General features: G+C 36.1%; 1 protein-coding gene across 5 annotated transcripts in view; it reads right to left on the bottom strand.

Annotated features, from left to right (window-relative positions):
• The window catches only part of LOC138702832 (lipopolysaccharide-induced tumor necrosis factor-alpha factor homolog), a 90556-nt gene that overhangs the window by 30496 nt on the left and 38518 nt on the right, over positions 1 to 21542 (bottom strand). The window contains exon 1 of one of the 5 annotated variants that reach the window (XM_069830151.1): positions 19501 to 19657. The exons of 2 other annotated variants lie outside the window; for them this stretch is intronic. In XM_069830151.1, coding sequence (XP_069686252.1) covers positions 19501 to 19514 — 14 coding nt within the window. In that variant the 5' untranslated portion in view covers positions 19515 to 19657. Of the gene's footprint in view, positions 1 to 6715; positions 6851 to 11186; positions 11192 to 19500; positions 19658 to 21542 lie in introns of those variants that run through there. 2 more of the 5 variants (XM_069830152.1, XM_069830150.1) reach the window with 2 other exon arrangements.

The following is a 21542-nucleotide window of genomic DNA, read 5'->3' as shown; positions in this document are numbered from 1 at the left end:
TTCATTTTACTGCTTTAGGCTTTTAACATATTATTTTTAGAGACGTTTAACATAGTAATAATTATAAATTGGAAACTTACCACTGCAATTTCACCTAAATTGCAATGTTAATTATTGTTTTTAAATATTTGCAAAAATTAAGTAAAGTCTACTACTCCACGAAACTTATTGCATTCCTGATACAAGTAACATTAAGGAAGCCGTGAAAAAATCAACAAGATTCCAGATGCCGATGTTATTACTGCAATATGTTATATAAATAATATTGTTAAAATATTAAAATGAAAAATAAATCATTACATAACCTTACCGTTTGTTTTAAGTTCGCATTTATAGACTTGGGGGGGGGGGAGAGACAGACGTATATCACGGCCTGCTGGAGTATAGTAAACACAGAAAACATTTTACAGCAACAATGTTGAAGAAAGATATTTTGGTGTTCCGAAGTTGGCGTCATTAAACAGAAACCAAGATGGAGATTTCATTGCAACTAATTAGAAATTCGTCTTTCAGGTATGTAATAAACGATCTTCGCACAAAATAATGTACGATACACGAGCGGCATGTTTGTTTTCATGTTCTCGGAAATTAGAAAAGCTCAACTACGTTTCGCTTTTTCAATCTTTTCCTCGACCATGAAAAAGTCAACATACCGCCCTTGTAACGCATATTACTATTAAGGCACTCCGGACAGCTGAAAATGTTGAATTTTTCAATTTTTGGTTTTTCGTACATTCGTGTTCTTTGAAATTTCCTCTTTTGAATGATATATGGTACATGTGAGTTTTCACATTCCAAATAGTTTTAATAGCTCCTCTTTATTTGTTTTGAATTTTGATCATATGTTTTGAAGCAGGTTTTGTAGGGATAACTCTGAAATTTTACTGGATATTGTTTGTGTTTATTATTTATATTATTATGAGTAATTTATTAAACATGGGAAGAAACGAATACAAAGTTTAGCTTTATAGTTATCTTTGGAATGATCACTTCAGACTCAAAATTTTATTTTGCACTTTAATGGCTAATATAAATAATATGATGGTGTAATCACACGAATAATTAGCAGGCTTTATTAATTTAAATTAGTTTTGCGGCAAAAAATATTTTCTATAGCTGTTATTTCACTATATTTTGATCATATGTATTGATAATTTAGCACAGCATTCTCAAATTTTCCTGTTTTCTGCCTTCCTCTTACAAGCAAACATTCTGATGAGGGCAGATACTTACTGGCTTTTAAGGAACCCGGAGGTTCATTGCCGCCCTCACATAAGCCCGCCATTGGTCCCTATCCTGAGCAAGATTAATCCAGTCCCTACCATCATATCCTACCTCCCTCAAATCCATTTTAACATTATCTTCCCATCTACGTCTCGGCCTCCCCAAAGGTCTTTTTCCCTCCAGCCTTCCGACTAACACTCTATATGCATTTCTGGATTCGCCCATATGTGCTACATACCCTGCCCATCTCAAATGTCTGGATTTAATGTTCCTAATTACGTCAGGTGAAGAATACAATGCGTGCAGTTCTGCGTTGTGTAACTTTCTCCATTATCCTGTAACTTCATCCCTGATGGGGGCAGATATAAAAAGTTAATTTCTTTATTTCTTTATTGGGTTGGATCCCCCTTTGGTCTCATTGAATGGTTTCTTCCGAGGTTTTCCCCAGCCGTGGGACTGAAGCCGGATGGTCTATGGCGAGTCCTCGGCCTCACTTCATTTCCCCCTTTGATTTGATTTTCTGGCTGGGTTTTTCCGAGGTTTTCCCCAACCAAAAGGCAAATGCCGGGTATTCTTTTGGCGAATCCTCGGACCTCACCTCATCATGGTAGGAAATTACTAAATTGTAAAACTGTAAAAATTGTAAAATATTATAAACATTTGTAAAAATTGTAATTGTAATCTTGTAAAATTTTGACTTGTTCCACATCTTAAAGCTTCATTGCTCATGTTAGATCTATGGAATATAATAAATGAATGAATGAATTAATTAATGAATTTCTTCCACCGTGTTAAATAATTTCAAAACAAGTGCTTATAGAAATTTTGGCCACTCGACAGCAGTTACGAGCCGTCCACAAAGTGATTTTCCCTGCGGCCGTTTACAGAAAAAAAGCACAATTGCATGAAAATATTTATTGGAACTGATACAGTAATTGTTGCGCTATTTTTCAACTAATCCCCCATTGGAACTGAGATAATTTGTCATACCATGGGATCAATTTTTGTATCCTTGTGTCGTAGAAGTCAGCCACCTGGGATCGGAACCAGCGTTTGACTGCGTCTGCACCTCTCTGTCGATCCCAAATGTCTCAATTCCGATGGGGAATATGTTGATAAATAGCTCCACAATTGCTGTGTGTGTTCCAATAAATTTTTTCCAATGAAACTGTGTTTTCTTTCTGTTAACGGCCCCTGACGAATTGATTTTTTACGGCCCTCGTAATTGATCTATATAAAAAATGCAGGATATAGTGTTTAAATCTCATCAATAATAAATTAACTTCGAAACAGAGTAAAAAAGAAAGATACTGTATGCTATCTAATACATACGATGGTATTACAGTTTTTTATTTCAATACAACCCGATAGGAGGCGCAGGTAGCCTTGACGACGACGTTAAACATAGGTTAGACAGGGTCTTGAAAAAAATGAATGAGGAATAATTTTAAAAATAATTTTATAGAAATTGTCAAAAAATTGTATTTTTCTAATTCTTTTGACATTCCGGGACAAATACACCTCGATTCAGGACATAGGACTTACTTACTTACTTACTTACTGGCTTTTGAGGAACCCGGAGGTTCATTGCCGCCCTCACATAAGCCCGCCATCGGTCCCTATCCTGAGCAAGATTAATCCAGTCTCTATCATCATATCCCACCTCCCTCAAATCCATTTCATCTACGTCTCGGCCTCTCTAAAGGTCTTTTTCCCTCCGGCCTCCCAACTAACACTCTATATGCATTTCTGGATCCGCCCATACGTGCTACATGCTCTGCCCATCTCAAACGTCTGGATTTAATGTTCCTAATTATGTCAGGTGAAGAATACAATGCGTGCAGTTCTGTGTTGTGTAACTTTCTCCATTCTCCTGTAACTTCATCCCGCTTAGCCCCAAGTATTTTCCTAAGCACCTTATTCTCAAACACCTTAACCTATGTTCCTCTCTCAAAGTGAGAGTCCAAGTTTCACAACCATAAAGAACAACCGGTAATATAACTGTTTTATAAATTCTAACTTTCAGATTTTTTGACAGCAGACTGGATGATAGAAGCTTCTCAACCGAATAATAACAGGCATTTCCCATATTTATTCTGTGTTTAATTTCCTCCCGAGTATTATTTCTTGCTCCAAGATATTTGAACTTCTCCACCTCTTCAAAAGATAAATTTCCAATTTTTATATTTCCATTTCGTACAATATTCTCGTCACGAGACATAATCATGTATTTTGTCTTTTCGGGATTTACTTTCAAACCTATATCTTTACTTGCTTCCAGTAGAATTTCCGCTTTTTCCCTAATCGTTTGTGGATTTTATCCTAACATATTCACGTCATCCGCATAGACAAGCAGCTGATGTAACCCGTTCAATTCCAAACCCTCTCTGTTATCCTGGGCTTTCCTAATGGCATATTCTAGAGCAAAATTAAAAAGTAAAGGTGATAGTGCATCTCCTTGCTTTAGCCCACAGTGAATTGGAAACGCATCTCACAGAAACTGACCTATACGGACTCTGCTGTACGTTTCACTGAGACACATTTTAATTAATCGAACTAGTTTCTTGGGAATACCAAATTCAATAACAATATCATATAAAACTTCTCTCTTAACCGAGTCATATGCCGTTTTGAAATCTATGAATAGCTGATGCACTGTACCCTTATACTCCCATTTTTTCTCCATTATCTGTCGAATACAAAATATCTGGTCAATAGTTGATCTATTACGCCTAAAACCACACTGATGATCCCCAATAATTTCATCTACATATGGAGTTAATCTTCTCAAAAGGATATTGGACAAATTTTGTACGACCTCAACAAAAGTGATATTCCTCGAAAGTTGCTACAGTTAGTCTTGTCCCCCTTCTTAAAGATAGGTACGATTATGGACTCCTTCCATTGTTCTGGTACAATTTCCTTTTCCCAAATAGCAAGTACAAGCTTATAAATTTCGTTAGATAATGCGCTTCCACCCTCTTGTATTAATTCTGCTGGAATTTGATCGATACCTGCAGACTTATAATTGTTCAGATTTTCTATCGCAATTTCGGCTTCAGGTATGAATGGCTCAGCAGTTTGTATTTCAATTTCGTCCCGATCATTTCTATCTGGCCTATGTATATTTAGTAGTTGCCCAAAATAGTTTTTCCATCTGTTCAGGATTGAATCAGCGTCTGCAAGCAAGTCACCATTCTCATCCTTGATCACGTTTACTCTTGCCTCATATCCATTCTTGAATTCCTTTATGTCCTTATATAAATCTCTAATCGAGGCTTATTTGAAGGATTCGTAACAAGCTGTTTTTTACGGTGATGGGTTGTTAGCTCTTCGCCCAATCCTCAAGCTGGAGGACCACCCCTCATCAGCTGTCCGCGACGGCTTATTCAGCAGCAGGCTACAACGTGTGCATAATGCGTGCGTCCGTTTTATTTGTAATATTCGTAAGTGTGATAATGTTTCGCCGTCTTTCCAAACTCTGTCTTGGCTAAGGCTAAGCGATCGACGAGCCCTGCATTCTCTTGTTCTCTTATTTCAAATTCTGCGCACCGCTACCCCAATCTATTTGGCTTCTCGTTTTCTAAATTTATCCGCATATCATCAGCTAAGTACAAGATCTCACCATAACAATTTACTCATTATACCCTACCACAAGACATCTTTATATTCTTCATCCTATACAGTGTCAGTTGCTAGAAATTGGAACTCGCTGCCGAGTGATGTAAGGGGTTGGTGGACAATAACTTCATTTAGGTCAAAATTACATAAATTCTTACTTAACAGATTAATTGCTGATTAATATTTGTTACTTATAATGAAACTAACATCTGTCCATTCTTATTATTATCATTAATTTCTCTAAATAGATTTACAAAACCTCTAATGACAATTACATTAATATTCTCATTATAGAAATAGAAATATATATATTCTCCCTGTAACATAGTCCTAGTAAGCTTATATTAAATTAATTTTCATCATTTTACTAGGTATTTCAAATATTAAATTAATTATAATTCATTGAATTAAATTAGCTCATAAATTAAGTTACTGCTTTACCTTATATGTTTATCTAAGGCCGTGTCTCAAAGCTACAATTTCAGCTGAAGTGAACTAGATTGTTGACTAAATAGCCGGATGTGACGTCAGAAGTTATGATCCAAAGCTACATAGTGCATAGCAATCAAGTCCGTAGTAGCTAGTAAACGAAAATGCTTGCTCGATTGTTGACTTTTTCACTAAACAAACATGGATACCTCATCAGCAATTGGGGTTATTAAATCCGAAAATGCTTTGGAAGTGAAATAATGTAAATATAATGTAGAATAACACGTTAACTTTGAACACTGACATTGTTAGTAACTTCTGTACAATGTTTTAAACATTATTGTAATATATTAAGCCCTCATCTTTTCCACATAACTCGTAATGAAACTGCATTAGGACACTGCCTTCTTAATTCAGTGCTGCACCGTGATGTCGTGGTTTTAAGAGAAATAGTCTATGAAGAAGGCCATGTTTCAAGCATACATGTCCAAAGCTCCCTAGTGTGTAGTTTACAAGTCACCTAGTTGCTAGTCACTAGTGTGTAGTATGGACTTGAGCTTTGAGACACGGCCTAAATTTAAATAAATGTGTAGTGAAGAATATTGCTGGAGAACCTTTTAAGTGTAGTGTAAATATTTGTAATTTAAATTTATGTATTGTATTGATTAAGGCTGGTTGAGTGGAAGAGAAGGCCTTATGGCCTTAACTCTGCCAGCGAAAATAAAACATTATTATTATTATTATTATTATTATTATTATTATTATTATTATTATTGCGGCCGGGTAGCTCAGTTGGTAGAGCAACTGACTACGGACTGGAAGGTCCGGGGTTCGATCCCAGGTGGTGACAGGATTTTTTCTCGTTGCCAAACTTTCAGAACGGCCCCGAGGTTCACTCAGCCTCCTATCAAATTGAGTACCGGGTCTTTCCCGGGGGTAAAAGGTGGTCAGAGCGTGGTGCCGACCACACCACCTCATTCTAGTGCCGAGGTCATGGAAAGCATGGGGCTCTACCTCCATGCCCCCCAAGTGCCTTCATGGCATGTTACGGGGATACCTTTTTTTTACCTTTTTATTATTATTATTATTATTATTATTATTATTATTATTATTATTATTATTATTATTATTATTATTATTATTCACAGTGAACAAGGCTCTGAAATCAGCTACAAGGATCGGTCCGGTATTTTTTGCCACTTGTGTACAGTACCTACTTCATATATTTCTGTAGCGAAAAAAAAAAATAGCGCGAGAGAAAAACTGTCGGTCAATTGTTTAATAGAGAAACGGATAATCGAGATTCTACTGTATTTTAGCTCTAGCTAATAATTTATACAGTTAATTTTCGCAAAAAAGTGGTGTAGCACGTACGTATGAAAGTTGTGATATTATCCTGACTGATTGCTGTAAAATAAGAGTTAGGCTACATTAGACTCACCCGTTGTTGGCGTACATTGTCGGAGCTTTCGCTGTGATGTGGGTCACGGCACTGAAACTCAACAGTGATGTGCACGGTGCGTTGTATTCACCGTGCCGCACGGCGCAAGTCACGTGTGTCCAAGGACGCAGACAAATTAGCACTCAAATACAGTTTGCAACACAAGACATCGTTGAGCGATGTGTTAAGTCGGCAGGAAGCGGAACCTTAGTCGATGGTAATTCTCTGTTTTGCGGTTTTGACTCTGCAAGTTCTTCCGGCATCGCAGAGTTGTCCGAGATTTTTGCAGATATAGACATTTCCCGCCTCCCTGGTACTATTGGACGGATTTTGTTCATATTCAGTATCTACTAGTCAATTTATTAGGGAATTATGTACATGACATATTAGTACATTATGCAACGAGCCTATAATGGTAGTAATTAAGACGCGAGTATGTTTATGAAACTCGCTTGCGCTCGTTTCATAATTTTCATACGAGCGTCTTAATTACCATTATAAAATACCGGAGAAGATTGCAAAATTAAAAAATAGAAGGAAGGAAGCATTAAGGGGAAGCACAGTTACTGAGCTGACTAATAAATTCAAGTTTGGAAGGTACGCTTTGTCTAGACTCACAGATAATAACATATATGACTTAGTTAGAAATTATTTGGCTATCTTTTTTATTTCTAAATTTAATAGTTTTGAAGGTACGTCAAAAGAATATTATGAAATAAAATTAAGGAATGAAGGCTTACCTACGAGAGAGACCTTGTATGAACTGTATAAATATTTTTGTAAGGAAAGAGGTATGGAAGAAACTAGAATTAGAGATGATTTAGATACGCTAGCTGCACATTGCAGATTGAAGAGGGAAGTACATCTTAGGAAGGTAAACCAATACTGATGGTACCAATATTCTAGAATGAGTTGAGTCTTGCACAATAACTGAAAGCTAGTGCAAGATAAAACAAATTATGTAAATAGGTAAAAATGTAGAAATTGTATTTAAATAATAATATATCTTTGTGTAAAATTGTTGTATGTAATGTGTCTGTGATCTATTATAAATAATTACCATTATAGGCAAGTTTCATACGACTTTTTATGCTCGACCATATTTCTAACTTGAAATTATTCATAAGTATTCATGTTATTCTTATCTGACTGGGGAGCGGAACTGACCTTGTGCAATATCTCGTAAATTGTGAGATGTGCGCAGACGCGAAAGTATTGATTTTTTCCGAGAAACAAATGTCATTGACCTTGGTATAATCTAGAGAGTAAAATAAACATTAATCTTGATATAACCTTGAAATTGATTTAGACATTGAAAAATGAGATGACAAATTGAATTTATTTGAATGTTATTTACAATTAACGTTAATTATTATAGTAACAGAACATAATCTTCTGCGACAGTATTGGATTTCCAGCCTCCGTGACGTTTCGCTAGTTGTATTTCGATTGCATATTCGAGAATAATCGATACTTGCGCTTTCATATTGCTACAATGGTGTTTTCTGATTGGTGGAACGCCTGAACTTTAATGAATAGGTGTACTTTAATGAGGTCCATTAAAGGGCTGCTACCAGGTGTATAATTACTACATTTCGGCATGGTCGAGCATAAAATAATTTTAGTACTAGTCTGTCTGTGTACAGCGATTTCTACGAAACTATTGGACAGATTTTGTTCATATTAAGTATCTACGAGTCAATTTATCAGGGAATGATGTACATGAAATATAATAATTTTAGTACTAGTCTGTCTGTGTACAGCGATTTCTACTAAACTATTGGACGGATTTTGTTCATATTCAGTATCTACGAGTCAATTTATCAGGGAATGATGTACATGAAATATAATAATTTTAGTACTAGTCTGTCTGTGTACAGCGATTTCTACTAAACTATTGGACGGATTTTGTTCATATTCAGTATCTACGAGTCAATTTATCAGGGAATGTTGTACATGAAATATAATAATTTTAGTACTAGTCTGTCTGTGTACAGGGATTTCTACTAAACTATTGGACGGATTTTGTTCATATTCAGTATCTACGAGTCAATTTACCAGGGAATGATGTACATGAAATATAATAATTTTAGTACTAGTCTGTCTGTGTACATCGATTCTACTAAACTATTGGACGGATTTTGTTCATATTCAGTATCTACGAGTCAATTTATCAGGGAATGATGTACGTGAAATATAATAATTTTAGTACTAGTCTGTCTGTGTACAGCGATTTCTACTAAACTATTGGACGGATTTTGTTCATACTCAGTATCTAGGAATCAATTTATCATGAATGACGTACATGAAATATAATAATTTTAAGAGAAATAATAACGCGTAATTTGACAGTCGAAATGCGTTTGGTTCTGACATAATGAGAGAATATTAGCAGCTGTCTAACTTATGCAACGTTATTTATAAAGATAATCTTAGTACAGAATAATATAAAATAATGAAATATAAAATAGAACTCTTCGTTAAAAATGTTACGTTTTTCATCTTGTGCCTTAAGTAGTATTCCGAGAAATGAAATGTCATCTAAAGTGACCTTTAAATATTTCAAGGGTATCTAGTTTTATTTCTCCAGGACGAATATAATTCATACAGAGTTACTTCAAACTGCCTCCGGGGCTGAAGAATGCATGCAGAATTGTTCCTTGTTATCCGAAGAGAATCGGGAAGCGAAAAGGATAAATTACAGAGAAGCATATTGCAATATCCTCTTTTTGTGGTCGTTACATAAATGTGACGTCATCGTGAGCAAATCAGGGCTATTATGTAATATCTCTTATATCACAAAATATCATCAGCTGTAAATATATTTTGGAGTTTGTGATAAACGCCTTTTTTTTTATCGTAAAGTATTGAATGAAAGATTTTGGATTGCACTCAAATTTTGTGGAATACGGAGTTACTTTCTATATTATTTAGAATGGCTATTTGGCATCTTACAACCTATTTTCTGGCCCTTTATATAATATATAACATTTGTGTGAGATCGTGCGTATTTGCTTGTTTTCCGCACAGAACCAATACGCGGTAAGTGTGAAATTCCACATTCAGTATTCCCAACGTAACACACATAACAATTTCCCTCTTCTTACCGCTTAAGCGCGACATTCATTTTACTGCTTTAGGCTTTTAACATATTATTTTTAAAGACGTTTAACATGGTAATAATTATAAATTGGAAACTTACCACTGCAATTTCACCTAAATTGCAATGTTAATTATTGTTTTTAAATATTTGCAAAAATTAAGTAAAGTCTACTACTCCACGAAACTTATTGCATTCCTGATACAAGTAACATTAAGGAAGCCGTGAAAAAATCAACAAGATTCCAGATGCCGATGTTATTACTACAATATGTTATATAAATAATATTGTTAAAATATTAAAACGAAAAGTAAATCATTACATAACCTTACCGTTTGTTTTAAGTTCGCATTTATAGACTGGGGGAAAAAAAAGACAGACGTATATCACGGCCTGCTGGAGTATAGTAAACACAGAAAACATTTTACAGCAACAATGTTGAAGAAAGATATTTTGGTTTTCCGAAGTTGCCGTCATTAAACAGAAACCAAGATGGAGATTTCATTGCAACTAATTAGAAATTCGTCTTTCAGGTATGTAATAAACGACCTTCGCACAAAATAATGTACGATACACGAGCGGTATGTTTGTTTTCATGTTCTCGGAAATTAAAAAAGCTCAACTACGTTTCCCTTTTTCAATCTTTTCCTCGACCATGAAAACGTCAACATACCGCTCTTGTAACGCATATTACTATTGTAGGGGTATATGTGCAAATATTTTTAGAGCTAATCAGATATATTGTTCTGAACCGCATTATGTAAAAATTGTGTGTACCATGAAGTATATTGTTATTCTAATTATTTCCATATATTGTCACTAAAACAAATTAAATAATATTTTCTTTATCATAATGAGTGAGATTTATGATATAATGTGTATGAAGTAACATAACACCCGAAATTATATGCCATTCTTGGACCATGAGACGCTGCACCAATCCTGGTCAAGATTAACTTTAGGGACTTTCTGACATGGAAACAGAACTTATGATAAGTTAAATTCAGCCGCTATACAGTTGGTTCCATTTCTCATAGTTTGTAATAATCTTATCGTTAGGCAAAAATGCAGAAAATAAAATATTAGCCTTCTTTTTAGCTGTTCTTTAGACACGTTGTCATATTGCCTTCCGCTTTACTCGTTACATTTGTCAACAGACTGTCACTAGACAAGCTTGTCAAAAATTGTTATGAAAGAAAAATCTTCCATATTATTTGTCCTTGTTTTACTTATAAGTTTATCACTAGTATAACTAGTTGTTAAAAAACAGGCTCCAGGAAATCCTAGGACATAGCCTGCCACTAATGTCTTTCACGTCAGGAGGCCTGATAGGATCTTGTGTAATTTCCACTAGACGCTGCAAAACTGACGTTTGGTTTCGGTATAACTTAGTCGGTATCTCAACACACAGAGTTATAAATGTGTTCTACTGTATTAAGCAGGGATAAAAACATGCGAAGATCTTGTAATTCATTCGAGAGACGGGGTTTTTATAAGTCCTTGTATTAGCAAGAAATGCGAACATGTTGTTGCTATGGCCACTGGGCTCACTTTAAGATCTGTAGTATAAAACAAACGAAAGTGAATGAAAGATGTAAATATTACAGCTATTTCGGATAATGGAGAAGAAAAGATAGAATTGGAGAAATATCAAATGAAGGAGAAGGATAAGTCAAGAATAAAAGAAAATAATTATGAAGGATATCGAGAGATGGTAGAAGAATAAAAGATCAAGAATATGAAGAAATATTAGATACAAAAAAAGAAGAAAAAGGACTAGTGCAGCAAATGCTGCAAACTAAGTTCATTAAACTTTCAAATAAACATTTTTCAGATTCGTTTTCAATGAAGAATACCAGACATTCTGAAAGTTATTTGCTTCCATAATAATGAAAGATACTCTCTCTCGAGCCAATACTGAAGAGAACCACGCATATAAATATCTACACCACACCGCCATTAAATATATGAAAAAGACCCAACCCCACTTCATTAATAACTATAAAATATTTTATTTTTAATAATATCTTACATAAGTTTTATAGTTTTCAGTAACATATATATATATATATATATATATATATATATATATATACTATATAGCCGTCACTAAGTAAAATATAGAAATAAAAATCTAATTTAAGTTATTCTCTACATCTACTTATATAACCCCAAAACGTTTCACTTTCATATCATCAATATAGCATTATATGTATAATTAATGAAAAATAGTCACATCATGGTATTAACTACAATAATATTTCATTTATAATGGTAATAATGTCATCAAACCATCTCAAGTTTTGTAGATTTTAATATCCAATACACAGCTGTACCCAGGAAATTACACACCACAGAATCGAACCTGTAAATTATTTTTAGTAAGTTAAGTTTTTAATAACCAATTTAATCTGAGCTCTAAATATGTCATCATTCTTGCAGATCATGGCCTTCGTGTAATATTGTTTACTGTAGTCTGTGTTTTGTTTTATTCTGAAATGGAATTAGCTAGTTCTCAAAACTGACGACAGATGGATTTTGGAAAATAGGAAAATTATGTTGAAAAATTGACATTTCACTGAAAACTACTATTTTTCTGCAAAAACTTTGAGTTCCAAGATTCAAAATGAGGAGTCATTTATTGAAATCCGTTCAGCCGTTTTCCCGTAATTTCCATTACCAGTTCAAATTATATATATAGATATGAAGAATAAACATAATAGTACACTTTTTAATATTATGGAGATCAACAATAAAATATCATCGTCATCATCATCATCAACATCATCATCATCATCATCATCATCACCACCACCACCACCACCACCACCACCACCACCACCATCCCGATTCAAATGTAGGTTAAAATGAGTTCCTCCAACGTTTTCTCGGTCTTTCAACATCTCTACGTTTTTTGGATTACAGGATTATCCTTTATTTGATAAAATATGTGCCAGGAAATTGTTCCTGTATTCTTCTATCTTTTTAACATTACTAAATATTTGCAGTTATTCTGATATGTCTGATTTCTTCTTATTTATAGGTAGGAACATCCTGCCACATTGGGCAGAAATCTCATTTAAACTGTTTCTTTTTTCTTCAGTAGGCTCTTTGTCAGGGTCAGAAAGGGTCAAATTTCCTGATCCATAAAGTAACACAGGAAGTGTCATAACTTTAAAGAATTTAAGTTTAGTTTGTTGACCCATTGTTTTAAACGACTTTTAATCATTCCATGCCATCAGCGTCTGTAGGGATGGATAAACATTTTCCTGCCTTTTATATAAAATCGAATCGATATGTTATCACTTGCATCCAGAAGAACAAACTATTTTTCCCCACGGAAGTATATCGTTATTTAAACGATTAAAGTAAGCTGATAACAAAGAAATCTGTGCTAAGCAGACACTTAAATGACTTGTTTTCGTCTGGATTCTCAAAACTGGGTGACGCTTGTCTGGGTCTTAATTCGCCGGACGCGTGGGTCTGACCTGTGAACTGACAGATAATGAAGTGACGTAACATGTGAAGCTGTTACTTCAAGTGGGTGCTGAATGCTATTGGATCTGATACGCCCACAGTACCTTGTCTTCCCCTATTTCTAAAACCGTATCAATCTGCCCCGCTTTTACAACTCCCTCCGAGAAAATTTATTGCACACTAAAGTTGTTTGTTGAAAGTAACATGTTTGCATTGTGTCTCTGTGACGAAGTTTTATTGGCACGAGGAATGGTATAGCTATTAACCAAAATTCTTACAGCTTGGAACTTAATTTGGGTAACCTTACTAAGATACCAAGGTTCGATACCTGGGTAAGAAAAATGAAAATATTTGATACTTGTCAGCCTTTACATTTCTGCTTTTCGATTCACAATTCCTTTATTACATACCACTCTTTTATGTTAATATATTCATTCTTCAAGTATTTCCTGATTACTTCATATTCTTCTGTTTTAACTGATTTGCTATCTATCCTCTTTTCTTCTCTCTCATACCTAGACTGTCTCCCTTCCATTTCTCGCTTTCCTATTAAATATTGCATATTTATTTCCTTAATAATTTACATTATTTATTTATTTATTTATTTATTTTATTCATCCCGCACAGTGGCGTCGTGGTCTAAAGCATCCTGCCTAGGACTCGCGTTACGGAATGCGCGCTGGTTCGAGTCCTCATGGGGGAAGACATTTTCTCATGAAATTTCGGCCAGCGTATGGGACCGGTGCCCACCCAGTATCGTGATCTACGATAAGTAGCGAACCAGCTGTAATGGCTTGGGGGCTCATCGTGCTAACCACACTATACTTACATTCTGGTTGGATGATCGTCCACCTCTGCTTCGGTATGTGGCCGTGAGGCCGGATGGTCGGTCTTGGCCCTTCGTGGGCTGTAGCGCCAAGGATTATTATTATTTATTTTATTCTCTATTCTCAAAACTACCTCCTCTTAATATTTTCGAGCTATTTTGTCCGAAATTATTTGTTTACATTTCCCTTTTTCTCTATTTTACAACATCACTTACTATTTCCCTACTATTCTGTTTTTTATTTATTAACGTATTTAACTTTCTCTCTTCACGTCACTCCTAAATTCCCTCTTTTATTGCCTCTTTCCATAAATTTATATCTATAATATTCCTACGTCCCACGCCGTGGCGTCGTGGTCTAAGGCATCCTGCCTAGGACTCGCGTTACTTAATGCGCGCTGGTTCGAGACCTCATGGGGGAAGACATTTTCTCATGAAATTTCGGCCAGTGTATGGGATCGGTGCCCACCTAGCATCGTGATGCACGTGGGGAGCTACGATAGGTAGCGAAATCCGGTTTCGAATGACAGCTATAACGGCTAGGGGGATCATCGTGCTAACCACACGATACCTCATGCTGGTTGGATGATCGTCCACCTCTGCTTCGATATGTGGCCGTGAGGCCAGCAGCCGGCTGGTCGGTCTGGGCCCTTCATGGGCTGTAGCGCCACGGATTTATTTTTTAATACTCCTACAGTTATAGTACCCATGATGATACTCCCAACCCACAACAATCGCATGAAATATCTAATTCACTTCATTACACTTCCAATTTCTCTCTCTTTCACTTCCCATTTCTTCAGATGTTCTTTCATTTTAATTTTCTTTTATTCATTGTTTGTATGTCTATCATACTACACTCTTACACTATCGTCTTACACTTAACACTTTCTTCTCTATTCCTATTGTTTACTTTTGCTACCCCTGACTTTCTTGCACTCACTTTTTTAGCAATCTTCTTTCTCGCTAATTCCATCCTCCTCACTATTCCGTCCTCCATTTCGCCATTTAATAACCTCTCAAAAGCTCTATCCATTCTGTCCTCACAATCACTATTATCTGGCAGTAAATGAAAATATAAATACATGAAATAACAAGAGATGTGAAGCACAAGAAAAAGAGTGAAATAAATAAAAAGTAAAGGGCGAAAATGTACTTACTTACTCACTGGCTTTTAAGAAACCCGGAGGTTCATTGCCGCCCTCACATAAGCCCGCCATCGGTCCCTATCCTGAGCAAGATTAATCCAGTCTCTATAATCATATCCCACGTCCCTCAAATCCATTTTAATATTATCTTCCCATCTACGTCTCGGCCTCCCTAAAGGTTTTTTTCCCTCCGGCCTCCCAACTAACACTCTATATGCGTTTCTGGATTCGCCCATACGTGCTACATGCCCTGCCCATCTCAAACGTCTGGATTTAATGTTCCTAATTATGTCAGGTGAAGAATACAATGGGGTCCACGTTTCACAACCATAAAGAAAAACCGGTAATATAACTGTTTTATAAATTCTAACTTTCAGATTTTTTGACAGCAGACTGGATGATAAAAGCTTCTCAACCGAATAATAACAGGCATTTCCCATATTTTTTCTGTGTTTAATTTCCTCCCGAGTATATTTTAAATGAGGGTATATGGTTGTTATAAATTATAAAGATTAATATCATTCGAAAGTAACTGAATTGTTTTGAAACGCGTAGAGTATAATTTGAATTTGAGGGTGAATAGGCTTACTTGTCCATAACCACCCAACTGGCCTTACGGCATAGTTGCCTTTGATAAGAAAAATCCACATTTAACAAACAAATCTCTTTACTTGAGTGTATTACCACACTCGGTCTGATACTATGACTCACGCAACAGGTGTTGTAAATACGTGTGACGTGCGTTTATTGATCTATGTATGTAACTGTGCCATCTACACAGAGCGTTTAGTGTTAAAAAGGATTAAAGTGCCCGACACACTTAAGTCGATTGGCAACCTCTTACGAAGGTGAACTTTGATTGGAGGGCTGCATCATATAGGAATGGGATGGGTGTGGGATAATAATAGAAGAAATGTATGGCGTGATGTGAAGATGCGATTAATTGATATCGAGAAGCAAGAGATTGAACTCCAATGTTCGGAAAAGTCCTCACTACATTTACAACCTTAAAAACAACATACTTTGCATACTTCCACTCGGTAATGAGTAGACTTCGTTGAATTGCCACACGCAGCATGCAATCAGGTTGCCGATGTGCGGTAGTATAGAGGAGGTGAGCGACCGCCCGTTCTCGTAGTATAAGCAGTTCATGTTAAAGAGTTGTGACCGGTCCAAATAGATAGAGCAGCTACAGCTAATGTATACCTATGTAAGCACTTATTTTTGCAGTACTGTGGTTGGAATAGTCAAAGCTTAACATTTGTTCAGTGCAGACAAGAATTTAATCAAATATACTACAATGAGAGTGTTGCTGTCCCAAAGAATTGCCCCTGGAATACCGTTACCCCCGCAGCCAGTCTTGACCCGTTGGAAAACGTGGTTGGATGCTGATAATTATTATGCAGAATATTACGGCAAAATAATGGAGGTAACTGATGCATTGGATAGCACAGACAGTTCCGCTGTTGTAGCTGTGAAATCATTACCTTCTGAACAGCTATTGGAAGATATTCTGTTCAGTGATTCTAGTTTTAAAATCGTGTCCAAAAGCATCACCCTGTTAGAATCGTCTAAACTACAACTCTCAGAACCACTTAATATAGTGTATAAAAGTATCACAAACCGTTATCCAAAATAACAATTCACTAATTTCAGAAAAAGTGAAATTTAAGTTTAGAAACATTATTGCTAAAAATTCTGCCTATTCACAACTTCGTATTATAAATGATGTACTATCAGGTCACGACAAGACGTCTGAAGTTGGTGTACTAAAAAGTAGTGACTTTCCGTTCTTCAAATATGCACCTATTACATCGTGTGATGTTGAACGTACATTTTCCCAATATAAAAACTGTTTGAGTGACCATCGGAGGAGGTTCACTTTGCAGTCGCTCAAAATGTACGCAACTCTTCACTGCACATATTCAAGGATGATGCGAGTATATTACATTAAATTTTAAGAGTTAATATATCTCACTACAAAATAATTGTGTATTTACATGTTTAGACATGTCCTACTTCAATGATCATTCATTACATTTATTGAATGCAGGATACAGGTTTTATTGTAACCGCAGTGTACTGCTCAGTGTTTACATCAGATGCATACTCCATCCGTTGCACGTCCCCTTCTCATACAGGCTATACCGCGTGCTTAGCAAACCTTACGATTCTAGTGGCAAATCTACGAAGTCTAGTAATGAGTTTTTGAATAATATTCTGGGGAAATTCCACAGATAGTAACAATATATTTCTATTACAAAAAAAAAAGAGTAATTAGAATAATAGTATGTGCCAAATCTAGGGAATCGTGTAGGACTATTTAAAAAAACTACAAATAATGCCCATGGCTTGTCAGTATATCTTTTCATTAATAATATTCCTCGTATGTAATCGTGAAAACTTTGTAACTAATTCAACAGTTCATAGCACAAATACACGTCAAAAAATGACTTTCATACTCCAACGGTAAGTCTATCGTGCTATCAAAAAGGAGTGCGTTATATGGCAGTAAAAATCTTTAATAGCCTCCCTATCGATATAAAAAATGAAACTCAAAACATAAAATTATTTAGGGCCAAATTAAAGAAGTACCTAATTTCTCACGCCTTCTATTCTGTAGGTGAATTCATGACATTCAATAACGCTTCATGAAATTGATACTAAAACTTTGTGTTGTACTAGTAGACTATATTGTAAATGTCGTCTGTATATATTTCATCTAGACTGTGACTATAAATTAAGACTTTATAATAGTATTAAGTTTTTTGACTTGTTCCATATTCTAGCTGTAAGCAATGTATGAATACCATGGAATGTTAATAAATACAATACAATCAGATCTCATGCTTAACTGGGGGAGGTGTGACTACATAAATTCTTGTAACAAAAACAGCAGAGCAGGTTTAGCGTGGCTAAGATTGGGGGCACCGAAGGGTAATACAATTGTCAACGAAAAAGGAGAGCGCCTTTGTCCACTGTGCAGAGAAAAGGACTCCTATAGACATATTTTATTGCAGTGTGTCGAATTGGGACATGTACTGAGAAAATATCTACCACCCTCGATGCTAAGTCAGAATAGGAGTTCGTTTGCATGTCTTGACCTCATGGGGAATAGAGAATGGGAAAAAAGACTGGATTGTTCCTCTTGAAGGCGAGAAAGATTAGAACTGCAGCTGTTGAAGTTTGTGATATGAACGGACGAAGTGATAATGGTATTTACCCAATTATACACTTTTATGTCTGTTTTAGGTTATGATATATTATAGAATGTGTTTTGTTGTGCCATTTCACTCCCCCCCACCTATGATTAGATCCAACCACTCTCTAAAAGAAAATGAAACCATGACAACGCTCTCCCCTACCTATTTAGTAGATACTTCACAAACAAATTATTACAAAATCGTATTATGAAAACAACAAAGCAACAAACATTTACGAAAATAACAAACGTGTAGTATCTTGGGCATAGTTCTAAAAAAAAAAAAAAAAAAAAAAAAAAGAAGGAAAAACATGTTTTAATTATGACTTTTAAATTAAAGGATAACCTTCTTTTTAACTATTGAAATTCAGATGATATTTAGAAACTATATTCAGAATAAACTCACTGTAGTAAATTGACTCTACAGAAAAAAAATATTTTGACCGCCGCACAGAATGTAAAAGTAAGTTTTTCGGAAATGCAATTTCACGAAAAATGTCGCTATTCAGGAAGGTGTGGTACTAATAATATAAAAACACATATTTAGGGAGAGAAATTTTCTTTTCTTTGTTGGGAATGAACAAAGAAATGCAGAAAAAGTCCAGAAGGGGGGGAAATTCCTCGGCTTCTTTCCTTCGAATTCGAACACTGGTTGTCAACTCAGTTTTGACACTGTTGCGCGAAAAACATATTATTTAATGGACACTGTTTCGTGGTCTTCTAATAGTCTGTAATATAAGTTTTAAAACACACTGTATACATTTTCCTTATTGTCACATAATCCTGGAGTCACAATCGTTAACAGAGATGTTGTGAATACAATGCAGGGCGCTGTTAATATAAATAAAATAAAAAATAAAAATATACTTTTAACATTAACGAACTTCAGCGTTCTTTCACTTGGAATATCGCATGCTTCATATCCATAACAGAAAACAAAAACCAAACATCATAATGTATATCCTCCAGAGTAACTATAGCAACTAGACGTGCGTGCCGAACAAACGACTGCAGATGCTGTCTGATACTTACTTTGGTTTCGACATGATGGAGGAGGAGCACCACTACTATTGACAACTATCGCCAGGTTCAGAACGCTACTGTCAGACCTCGGATCGCGTGCGCGCCTATAAGAGCTTCTGGACTCTAGTCGAGAGCTGCTCAACGCCACGTGTGTGTGACGTCACTCCTTGACGTCATAAGCTTTCGCTGACCCACTACGGATGCTCCTATGCCCTACTCTGGTGCAACATTACCTTCTGTGACGTAAAGATTGCTACTGTCTTTGATTCGAATCCCGCCTAGGGCATGAATATTTATTCGTCGTCTATTTGTCTTAGCTGGAGGCCTGGCGTCGTGTCGTGGTGACAGGACGTTAAATGAAGACACTGGTGGCCTCGCGGTTAAGATGTAGGCCGTTGGATCCCGGGTTCGAGGTATCAGAGCTTCCAAGAGCGAAAAGGTTTATAAGACAATACAGTAAAATTCTTAGCATGCTTCTTCCGGGAGGGAAAAAGCTTGTGCCCCGTGTCATAGACACCCTGTATTTTAATCCCTTATTTAACTTATTTGTCCCGCGCCGCGCCGTGATCTAATGCATCTGCCTAGGGCTCGCGATGCGCGCTGGTTCGAATCTACATGAGGGAAAACATAACATTTATGAAATTTCGTCTAGTGTATGGGATCGGTGCCCACCCAGCATCATGATGCACTTGGGGAGCTACGATAGATAGCGAAAACCTGTTATGAAAACGAGGTATAACGGCTGAGAGGACCATCATGCTAACCACACGATATCCTCGTTATAGTTGGATGATCGCGTCCACACCTGTGGAGTAACGGTCAGCGCGTCTGGCCGCGAAACCAGGTGGCCCGGGTTCGATTCCCGGTTGGGGAAAGTTACCTGGTTGAGGTTTTTTCTGGGGTTTTCCCTCAACTCAATATAAGCAAATGCTGGGTAACTTCCGGTGCTGGACCCCGGACTCATTTCACCGGCATTATCACTTTCATCTCATTCAGACGCTAAATAACCTAAGATGTTGATAAAGCGTCGTAAAATAACCTACTAACCTACCCGTTGGATGATCGTTCACATCTGCTGAGGTATGTGGACCTGAGACAAGCAGCCGGCTAGACTGCCAGGGCCCTTCATGGGCTGTTGCGCTTCGGATTTATTTTTATTTAACTTATTTAACCTAACATTATGGTTTGTGAAACCTCGTAAAAAGATGTCGAAGCGTGACAATGGCCACACCACCTCATTCCAGTTCCGAGGCCATGATTTCTACTTCTATGCCCCTCATGTAGCCTACCTTCAAGGACTCTGAAGAGGATATGTTTACCCTTTTATTTATTTATTTATTTATTTATTTATTTATTTATTTATATTTATTTGTGCGAGTATGTATGAGGTTGAGGAAGACAACTATAACAAGGTGAAATGCTGAAGAAAGAGAAGTAACTTAACAAATAATAAAGAAACAGCAGAGACGAGAGAATTAATGACGTAAGAAAGATACAAAAGAATGAAATAAGGGCAAGATAGAAGGAATAAAGAAAGGAGAAAGATACACAAACGAATCTTAAGAGATAAGAAAGAGAAGAAAGACAACAAAATACAGAAAAATAGAATGAAGGAAAAAGAGAACGAGAAAAAAGACATAAAAACACGAGATAGAGTGAGAAAAAAGAAGATTTGAGTGAATGAGAAGAAGTGAAAAAAAAACAAGAAATAGAAAATGACACAACGAAGAAGAAAGAGAGTGATAGTAATTAAGACAGCTTGGAAAAAAGGAGATCAAGGAAATAGAAAAATGAGGAATAGGTAGAAAAACGGCGTAATTAAAAAACGAGGGATAAAGATAAAGAATGAAGTGAGATAGAAAGAAGGGAAGAGAAATAAAAAAAGATACAACGAAGGGAAAAGGTGGAGTGGGTAGAGTGACGGACAGAAACGGGACAGATAGGTATGTAGATGGACGGGCAGATAGACAGATGAATGGATGAACGAGTGAGTACGTAGGTAAATAGATGGTTCGATAAATGGAAAGTAATAAAAAGAGAGAGGGGGAAAA

This window comes from Periplaneta americana, chromosome 7, assembly GCF_040183065.1.
Source record: "Periplaneta americana isolate PAMFEO1 chromosome 7, P.americana_PAMFEO1_priV1, whole genome shotgun sequence".
NCBI classification, from domain to species: domain Eukaryota; kingdom Metazoa; phylum Arthropoda; class Insecta; order Blattodea; family Blattidae; genus Periplaneta; species Periplaneta americana.
Note: the sequence above shows the minus strand (reverse complement) of the source record. Positions and strands in the feature narration are given on the sequence as shown.